The sequence below is a fragment of the Alligator sinensis genome, unplaced genomic scaffold, assembly GCF_000455745.1.
Source record: "Alligator sinensis unplaced genomic scaffold, ASM45574v1 scaffold210_2, whole genome shotgun sequence".
NCBI lineage: Eukaryota > Metazoa > Chordata > Crocodylia > Alligatoridae > Alligator > Alligator sinensis.
The window spans coordinates 1,214,983-1,225,426 of NW_005841946.1; the positions used below are offsets into that span (position 1 = coordinate 1,214,983).

A 10,444-nucleotide genomic window follows, 5' to 3' on the forward strand; every position below is an offset into this window, starting at 1 on the left:
TTGTTGAAGCGCGGCGCCCAGAACCAGACGCAGTGCTCCAGCTGCGGTCTTGCCAGCACTGAGTGCAGTGGGAGTATCACTTCCTTAGTTTTGCATGAGATGCAATGGTTAATGCATGCCAGCGTGGTGTTTGCCCTGCTGACCACCGCATCACACTGCTGGCTCATGTTCATGCAGTGGTCAGTCATTACCCCTATGTCCCTTTTGGCCATGGTGCAAGTTGGGCGGTCACCTCCGAGCCTGTGCGTATGTTGAGGGTTGTTTGCCCCCAGATGGAGCACCTTACACTTGGAAGTGTTAAAGATTTCCTCTTTCCTACCCACTGGTTCTTCTTTACCTCGAATTTTGAGTTCCAGATCACCCTGAAATGCCCTTTTTTACTTCCTTTTCATTTGAAATGCAGGGTTCAAAAAGGACAGAGCTGTAAATTTAGCCCCTAAAAGGAAATGAAAGTAGCGGATCAGTTCCTTGCTGCCTCCTGGCGGTGATGTAAAGGGTCACTCCAACAAGCCTGGATCTTCAGGACCTCAAAGAGTTTGAGCTTGTGAAACCACTCTTGGGGGAACTGCTCCCAAAGCATCTGTGTCCCAGTTTCAAAAGTCTCTGTGCAGGTCGATGGGACTTAGATACTTCTGGAAATGCTCCTTTGGTGAATGATTTTAGGCGGTGGCATTTTCCCAACTTCATAGTCTTAGTGATTTCCAGATTTATTTTTTTAAAAGGATACAATATTCTTGTCCTCACGTCACAAGCCTCAGTGCGAAGTTACGTAGCAATGGGGCTGCTGCTGCTCTGATCATAAAAGGTGCGCACTGTTCGTCCCCATTTGTATTTAACAACACAAAGTATTATTTGCATACTCTTTCCATACTCATTACCCCTTATCTCAGCGATGCCTCTGAATCACCCCCTAAAGTGGAGCTGTTGATGGTGAAGAATGATAGGTGTGTAAATATTACCATGCTAGCAAACAGCTGATCATTGATAAGCCTGATTGTATTGCTGCTCATTTCCCTCTCCAGGAAACCTCCTTGAGTGCTTGTCCCTCCCGGGAATATTGGGCCGGGTGCGTGTGCATGTGTGTGTATGTGTGTGCGTGTGCGATTAGAGTTAACATAGCGTATCTCATGTGACCCTACCATGCAACGCACTTTTTGCACAAAGGTACCTTGTCTGCACTGAGTGTGTGGGCTTAGTCCTTGTAGGCAGCCGCCCTGATAGGACTCGCTGCTGCTATTGGCCTTTGCGCTGGTTGAAAAAAGGAGTGGGTTTATGACATGCGGCCTTAGACCAGAGTAACGTGCTCTCTTCCAGTTTAACAGGACCCCGGGGAAAAAAAGAGGTAGAAGCATGCTGGTGTAAGTGTCGTATATCTGCAGCTTATCCTTAGGTAGCCGTTTGTTCATGGGATCAATGGACTGGAAGGGACCTGGAAGTTCATCAAGTCCGGTCCCCTGCCATAGGCAGGTTAGTGAGCTCAAACTAGCTCAACAAGGTGTTTATCCAGCCTCCTCTTGAACACCTCCAAGGATGGCGACGGCACCACCTCTGCCGGGAGTGTGTTCCAGGTTCTAGTTACTCTTACGGAAAAGAAGTTCTTCCTTACGTCCGGTCTAAATCTTCCTTCTGTTAGTTTGTGTCCATTGGTCCTTGTCCTCCCACGGGGTGCCTTTAATGCAAACAGGCTGTTTTCTGCTCCTTAGTCCCCTAAGAGTGAAGCTCTGCAATCGCTTCATGCAGGTACCCCGGGATAGCAGCACATCTGTCTGTTCCGGATCCCACCGTCATTTATACTGGTGTACAAACCTGTTGCAAGTCACCCTGCTGCAAATGTCATGTGTCTGTGCCCTACCTCGGGCGTAGACCATTCTGAGCTTAACCCTGTACCCGCTCCCCACACACATTTCTCACCAAAGTCCTCATGAGATGAGCACGTGGAGGAAATCTGGCTCATGCATCTGTAATGGGCAGGCTCGTGGTAGTAGGGTTGCAAGATCCACAGGCGAAAGGATCTGAGAAGGTCTGCAGTAACTCTCCATGTGTGGACACTCAGGTCCTGCCCAGCCCCATGCAGGCTTTCTGCTCAATGGAGCTGTCTCTGGAGAGGGCTGTTCATGGCAGGCTGCTTTACCCTCCATGGAGCAGGTCTGGAGCTCCCCAGCCAGATGCAGAAGGTTTCTTTCCCCCTGCTCCATGCAGAGATGCCAGGCTTTGCTAGGGTTGTGACTGGGTCAGAGAGCAGCTGCATTACCTCCCAGCCTGCATCCCAAGCCGTGCAGCAGGCTCTACATGATCTCTGCCAAGCGGGTGGGTCGTATTCACCCAGGTTCTGCTTCCTTCTTGGGCCTGCAGCTTCTTCGTGTGAGCTGGACGAACCTCAGACTGCCCTGGGTGGACTTGGACTGGCTGATTGACATCTCGTGCCGGATCACCGAGCTCGATCTCTCTGCCAATTGCCTGGTCACCCTCCCGTCCGTGATCCCGTGGGGCCTGATGAACCTCAGGAGGCTGAACCTGTCCAACAACCAGCTGACAGAACTGCCCGGCGTGCAGTTGTCTGACGAAATCATATGTACAAGGTGGGTCTGGCCTCCCCACTCCCTTTCTTCAAAGCAGAGCAAGGGCAAAACGCTGCCGCAGTTCGCTCAGCGGAGCAGACGTGACAGGCTAAAAACGTCCTTGCTGGGTACATGAGCAATGTGTTGATGGACCACCTGGGTTTATCTCCGTATGGTCAAAGATTCAGTGCTGTTTGATTATGAACCCTTTTCCTTGTTGATTATTGGGGCTCTCACGTTTGAAAAGGATGGCTCTTTGCCATGGCTTATGAGGACATACGTTGTGTGGGAGCTCCAAAATATTCCCATTAATGGATGTTTGTCTTACAGCTCTGGTCATGGCTGTGTCTTTTATTTGGGCCTTACTGGATGCTTCCTGCTCTTACAGGTTGCTTGAGGTCGACGTCTCCGTGAACAGGCTCACCGTGCTCCCCTCCGGATTCCTGCATCTCACAAAACTTCAGAAACTCCTTGCTGCCAAAAATTACATGGAGAAGCTGTTTGAAGAGGAAAATAGTATGTGTGTGCCCATGACTGAGCTCAAGTTTCCATTTGCCATTCCAGGTTTGATCTTGCAAGCGAGACCCAACTCCACCCCTACCTCATCCCACAAGCCCTCACCTATAAAAACCAAGAGTAGCCGAAGGTGCCTAGCACCTCTCAGGATACTCGTCCAAAGCACATGGATGTCATCAGGAGGTTTTTTTCCATAGGCAACATTGCCAGTGACAGCCCCTCACCAGGCTTGTGATGCTTTTGTATCTTCCAGCAACTAATTGGATTGGATTGAGGAAACTGCAAGAGCTGGACGTGTCTGACAACCGCTTAGTGGAGCTGCCCACCGCGTTTCTGTGCTGCCTCAAATCCCTGAATGTCCTGCATGTTTCTAGAAATAACCTGAAGGTGTTTCCAGACCCCTGGGCCTGCCCCTTGGTGAGTCAGGTGGCTCCGTCAGGAACAAAAGCCTGCGTATACCTTTCCATAGTGTGTAGGCGCAGTGCAAAGAAATGCAACGTGATGCATTGCTATAGTGCTGCTGTGCGGAGGCCCAAAAGCCACTCTGCCATTGCAGCAGTGCTACTGGGGAGACTTCCTCTTTCGGATCCTGTAAGCTGGTCTCTTGGAGGTCTGTTCCCACTACTTTGAGTGAGTGTTCAAGTGCAGGCCAATGGTACCTCTAAAGTGGAGAAGGCAAACACCTGTGATCCCAGCTTATATGAGCCAAAGGATGGGTAGAGTCATTCTACCAAAACCACAGCCTTCATTTTGATTGACTTTGACAGGTAGAAGGCAGGGTAGATTTGCACTTTATAGACTAAGCCAAGTAGATCGATCTATATAGCACAAGCTTTTGTGGGCTGAAGCATCTGATGGAGCGGGCTACAGCCCACAAAAGCGTGTGTCGTCTCTCTGTCCATCCGTCTGTCTTTCTGTCCGCATACACATACACATACTATTCCGTTAGTCACTAAGGTGCAAATCTGCCCTGCCTTTTGCTCGACTTCAGACTAACATGGCTAGCAACGTCTCTGACTTTTGACAGCATACTAATACCCCTGTGTCACTGTCATCTAGTTCTTCGGTATTTCAGGAGGACAAAAACCCTCCCACTTTCATCTGGATAATGATAAAAGAACAAGGAGCATCTTGTTTAAATGCATGTGTCAGGGGCAGAGTAAGTGATGCTGTTCTTTCAAATAACATTTAAATACATATTTTTAAAAAGAAATTTGCCCATCAATTGAGCAAGTTCTTTCAAAATGTGTTAGCAGCTGCTTGGTGTTAACCTGTCCAGGACCAGGACAGCAGACCTATGTGCACATAATCCTTCATTTTGTAGTAGTGACACCTAGCTTTCTTTTTTTTTTTGAAGCGCTAGGAAGCTTGCAGAAATCCACTGTATTCACACCGTATCCACACACAAACCATGCAACACCCAATCAGCCTGTTTCCAGAGAGTCGCGTCTCGGGGTTCTTTACTCTGCTGAGCATCTTTTTCCTTTGTGCTTCCAGAAATGCTGTAAAGCAGCTAGGAATGCCCTGCAGTCCCTCCCAGACACCTTCACTATTTTCTGGAAAAATCACCTGAAAGAGGTGGATTTTTCTGAAAATGCATTAAAAGAAGTTCCTCAGGGGCTCTTCCAGCTTGAGGTAAGTGTAAAACGTTCATTGCCTTCATCTGTTCCAGTAGCTTAGCCTCATTAGAATGGTGTGCATGCGTGTGCATGTGGGTGTGCGCCACTCCAATTCCTTTCCCCTGCCTGATCTGCTGCTCTGATTTCTGCTTCATGTCCTGTGCTCACTGAGTGATCTGCTGATCTACTTTCTGCTCCCTGCTGCCCAGTCTGCTGCTGTGCTGCCTGTCCCTTCCCTGGTCTGCTATGTGCCACACACTTGTGCCATAGGTTGGCCACCCCGCCCTAGTTAATGATGGCAGCTCCTGTCTCTGGGTCTTTAGGCTTATTCAGATAAAATAGAAAGGTGGCAAGTGTTCCCAGCTAGCCAGCTGTGATCCACATGATACACCTGTGCCCCCGAGTAAGAACATCCCTGCCCCCTCAGCTGGGCTGCCTGCACCTTGGGTTTGGGTGCGCTGCAATGACCAGGACTACACAGGGCTCAACTGGTCTTTCTCCAAGTACATGAAGTGACAGTGAATACTAGAGCCTTGGTGTTATTCACACTCGCTGGCCAGCCCCAGTCAAGAACAAGTAACCAGCATTCCCTTAGACGTGCATGCAAATGTGGCCTCCATCTCCCAGGGCTCCAGCTTGAACTCTCCTGGGAAGGTAGAAGCACAGGCTTGCCTGGGACACGTGGCTTGCATTTGTCTCTGCATCCCACAGCTCAATCGCACCGAGTTAGTACATCCTGGTGCTTCATCCTCCAGCCCAGCAGTAGAAGTCTGACACCTGGTCACGGGAGAGCTCCCTCACTTGGAAAGCCTGTGCTGATGCTTGCAGGGAACTTGGCCCAGAGTGCAAGGTGGAGGTTGAGTCCTATGGTCTGACTGGTGCTGAAACCGAGGATAGGGCAATTTTGACAGAAGCTGTACGGGTAGAGGGCAATTTTGACAGAAGCTGTACGTGGAGGGAGATGGAGAGAAGGCTTTATGGCTAATTTGTATGTACTTCTTCAAAGGCCTTTTGCTCAGAATTACTTCTTGCCTTAAAGTTGATTGGACATGCGTCTCCCATCGTTCCTTCCAAGGGCTCCTCTAATAGTCCATATTACTGTGCATTTGGTTGGCTCTTTCTAGCAGTAACGGCCCTGCAGCACCCTGAGCTGTCACTGGAGGGAGTATGTTGCACATTAAATACTGTTCTGCTCAGCTGCCAAGTCTGCTGCAACCACGTTGCATTCATCTCCCTCATTCACCGCATCTCCAATACAAAGTCTCGGCTGGCATCACTCCATTTACTTTGGCTGCAGCGTATTAACTTTCACGGAGTTATGGTAGTAGAGAATTTGGCCTTTATAGGATACAGTTCATCATACTGTGTGCTGTAGTGAAGCTGTATAGTATTCAGCGTTGAATCCTGTCTACATGGTATGATGTAATGCATAAGAAGCAGAAGTGGAATCGACCTGTCAAGTTTCAATGTCCAGTCTTAAGTCAGGGAGAAAAGTAACCAGATATTATAGACCAGAGGTACCCAACCCCTGGCCTCCAGGCCAGACCTGGCCCCTGGCACTGTCATCCACAGTCTGTGTCTCTGCTTGCTGAATTGGGCACACAGGATGGCATGAGGCCCAATCCCAGCACATGGGGCTGGATGGAGGAAGCATGGGGACATCAGGGCTCTGATCCCGGTGCACATGCTAGACAGAGGTGTTGCAGGGCCCTGGGGCACCAGTCCCAGCGTGTGGGATCCGTACAGGGCCCAGTGGTCTGATTCTGGCACATGGGGATAATGCATGGCTTGGGGACTAGCCAGGGCTGTGCCAGACCTGATCCAGCCACAGGCCTGATTCTGGCATACAGGACCAGCCCCACACCACTCACCTGGCCAGCAGGGCCAGAAAGTTGAGCATCGCCGGTCTAGACAGCGAAAAGTAAATGCACATTCTTTTGCTTTGCTGTCTAAACAACAGATAAGAGTAGGAGCTCAATTCCTCCAGCACAGAGAGCTCCTATTTTTGTATTTGAAACTTATTTGAGACTGACTTTTGTCTCATCTGAACCTATTCATATATTAATCCATATGTGTATGTAATCCCACTGGCAAACATATGACAAATTTTCCACTTGGGAATATTCTGTTAAGAATCCAGATAAAGTTTCCCTTTAGGTTTATAATTTCTACTTGAGTCCTTCAGCAAATAAGTGGGTAATAGCACTGAGCTAACACACACAGCTTTGTAGAAGAGGTGCAGTCAGCGTATGTGCTGCAGAAAGATAAAAGAGGATATGTTTGTATGCTAGAAAGTGCGTCTCTAGTTAGCTGCCTTCATTTCTGTGCAGTTTCAGCAGCCCTGCTAACCACGTCTCTTCCTGCCTGTTTGATGGATTGCTTTTCCTAAGGGCCGGATATTTTACTTTCAGGCTTTGGTGTCTCTGAAGCTGTTGGGAAATCAGCTGGCGGCGCTGCCTTCTCAAGAGAAGTGGACTTGTAGACAGCTCAAGTCCCTGGATCTGTCCAGGAATCAGCTCGGAAAGTAAGATTTTCTTTTTCAGTTTGTGTTAGAGCTACGAGGGAAACCAAGGCTGCCAGTAACACCAGTCCCTTGCCTTGTGTAGAAAGCGCCAGTGCTTTTATGGACCTAGTGGATGAATTATCTACATATAACATGTCTTTTCCAACTATGCAGTTGGTCCAATAAAATATATCACCCACAGAAATCCTTGCCTCTTGCTATACATAATGTAAAGTTGTCTGTGGAGTATGAACCACCTCTCTTCCTCATGTTTTATATACTTATGGCAATGAAAACATATCAGTCGATCTCCTTGGCATACACTACATTACTTACAAGTAATGCATGAAATAATACCTGCGGAATCTTCCTTCTGCTAGTGAGAGCGTTATCTTTATGAATGCTTATTTGTGGCGGGGCATATCTGACCCATAAATATTCAGCCACTTGATTTCAGCTTGGGAGTCCATGCATGCAACAGGCTGTCGGTTCACAGAGCAGACAGATCATGCGGGCTCTTCAGAAGAGGTGAGGGGAATGTGAAGTGATATTTTTCCATTTGGAAAGGGTGTGGGTTATGCACACCTGTAGGCCTAGTCCCTTCTCTAGAGGCACCTATAGGCATGTTGTGCTCCCCATGCAAATGCACACCCAGCAGCTGTTCGGGAGTCCTCATGATCCACCTGGTCAACCAGCAGGGATACAGCACTGCTCTAAAGGAGTCTCCATGCATTTCTGCAGCGTTACTCTTGATTTATCGCATCAGAGGGGCTCTCTCTGTTACCAGAAAGGCAGCTGTGCTGCTCTCCAGACTCTCCAGGAAGCTTGTTCAATGTGCTGCCTGGCAGCTCATTTACCCTTGATGCTCATAAAGCACAAGGCTAAGTGTGCTTTTCACAGGGGAAGCAACCGAGTGTCCCAGAGCCCCAAGCATTGCAAGGGGAAGGGCGCTGTGGAGTCCAAACCGGGAACCTTGGGTCCCAATAGCCGCTACTGTTGGTGGCATTGGATCTACGCTGATCTCTGTGGCTGACGCCCTTCTGTCCTGCACCAGTAAACGTGCTCTGAAATCACACGAGGGGCTGTGAACCCTCAGTGGCTGCAGACTTGGTGTGTGCATCCACAGGCATGGCCTCCCATGAGACCCATGCTTCTCTTTACCTTGTGTTTTGTCCCCAGAAACGAGGAAGGATTTAAAACCAAGCGGATTGCATTTTTCACTACAAGAAGCCGACCACGTTCAAGCATGGAGACAGGTACGAGATACGGCGGCCTCCTGCCCTAGCCAGGAACAGGGAGGGAGGTTGCGGAGAGGACAGCAAAGAGACAGGGCTGTGGAGTCTGGCTGAGAAGGGGTCATTATAAGTTTGGCTGCCAGTGGCATTTAAGCAAGAAGAAAATGTTTAATCATGAAAACATCATGATTCATGAGGAATCATGAGGAACATGGTGGGATGGACTGCCTGTGTGGCTAAAGAATGTGCTTGGGAAGTCAGTCTGGCCAGTCCTTGCTACACTGACCCAGGGAAGCTAACTGGTATTTAGTGGCATCACCTTTGTCTCCGTGGCTGAGTTAGCAAAGTGGGTTTTGTCCTGAACTGCTTGTCTCACATTGAAGGTTTGCATTTGGGGGAATCTTCTGAGCGCTATAGGTAAAACCCGGTGTTATTTAATATCTTCATCAGCGATTTGGACGAGGGCGTGGAGAGCACCCTCTCCAAGTTCACAGATGATACCAAGTTATGGGGCGAAGTTAACACACTGAAAGACAGGGAGCAGATACAGGCCGATCTGGACAGGTTGGATCAGTGAGCAGAATGAAATAGGATGCAATTCAACAAAGATAAATGCAAGGTGCTCCACCTAGAGAGGAGGAATCCCCAGCACACCTACAGGTTGGAGGATGACCTCCTCAGGAGCTCAGCGACTGAGAGGGATCTTGGAGTCACAGTTGACTCCAAGATGAACATGAGCCGGCAGCGCAACGAAGCCATCAACAAAGCCAATCGCACCTCTTTGGGCATTAGCAGATGCATGACCAACAGATCGAGGGAGGTGATGCTCCCCCTCTATGCAGCACTGGTCAGGCCGCGGGTGGAGTACTGTGTCCAGTTCTGGGTGCTGCACTTCAAGAGGGACATGGAGAATCTGGAGAGGGTCCAGAGGAGGCCACTCGTATGATTAGTGGCCTCCATGCAAGACCCTACAAGGGGAGGTTGAGGGATCTGGATCTCTTCAACCTCCACAAAAGACGTCCGAGGAGAGACCTTGTAGCCGCCTATAAGTTTAGCAAGGGAGGACAGCAGGGAATTGGAGATGCGCTATTTGCTAGCGCACCCCAGGGAGTAACTAGGAATAATGGGTACAAACTAGTGGAGAGCAGACTCAGGTTGGATATTGGGAAGAATTTTTTTACAGTAAGGGTGGCCAGAATCTGGAACGGGCTGCCAAGAGAGGTGGTGCTGTCACCTAACTTGGAGGTCTTCAAGAGGAGGCTTGATAGACACCTGGCTGGGGCGTCTGACCTCGGTCCTCTTTCCTGGCAGGGGGTCGGACACGATGATCCTTTGTGATCCCTTCCGACTACAATCTATGAATCTATGAACCCTGCAAAGATCAAAAGACCACTTGCAGATCTCCATGCTGATGCCTGATCTTGGTGGGAGCAATTTGCTCCTCTTTTCTGTCTGTTTTTGCTTCAAGGCACTCAGGGCTTTAATGAGCTGTGGGAGGTGCTGACTGAGCAAGTGCTGAGGGACTTGCATAGACGAGCGGAATAGAATTTAGATGCCCGAGACGCACTTTTGGGATCTGATCGCAGTAAGTGGGACTGTGAGCGAGGAGGAGGAGGTGTCATTCGGCAGCGAGCTCTTGCAAGCATTCTTTCTCCTGCTTTGCCTCGTATGAAGAACATTTAGGATTAGCTTTCCATTGAAGCTGTGGTGCAGTTATAGTTGATCAGGGGCCCCAGATGGTACACTTGGAAGGCAGAGACCCATTTGGACACTCACCTGGACCTCCTAGTGAGAATGGATCCCTTGCCCATGTAGTAATCTCATCTCAGTACACTTGCAAAATTTCCTCTGCAGAAGCAGGAGGTGGTGTCCAGTATCCAGCATGCAATGTGGGCATCCAGCCCAGGGGTGCAAATCCCTTCTGTGAGGAAGAGATTCCTCTTTGCTATTTAGAAAATAAAAAAAGAAAAGGCAAAACATGGGTAGAAAGGTGAGTGCAGTGCCATCAGCAGG

The 10,444-nt window shown here is 49.2% G+C and overlaps 1 protein-coding gene across 1 annotated transcript in view; it reads left to right on the top strand.

The window, feature by feature from the left end:
* Window positions 1-10,444, top strand: part of LRRK1 (leucine rich repeat kinase 1) — a 99,982-nt gene that overhangs the window by 46,605 nt on the left and 42,933 nt on the right. Inside the window, exons 8-13 of the mRNA XM_025199561.1 lie at window positions 2,353-2,579; window positions 2,947-3,074; window positions 3,328-3,491; window positions 4,572-4,709; window positions 7,105-7,217; window positions 8,376-8,452. Coding sequence (XP_025055346.1) covers window positions 2,353-2,579; window positions 2,947-3,074; window positions 3,328-3,491; window positions 4,572-4,709; window positions 7,105-7,217; window positions 8,376-8,452 — 847 coding nt within the window. The remainder of the gene's footprint in view (window positions 1-2,352; window positions 2,580-2,946; window positions 3,075-3,327; window positions 3,492-4,571; window positions 4,710-7,104; window positions 7,218-8,375; window positions 8,453-10,444) is intronic.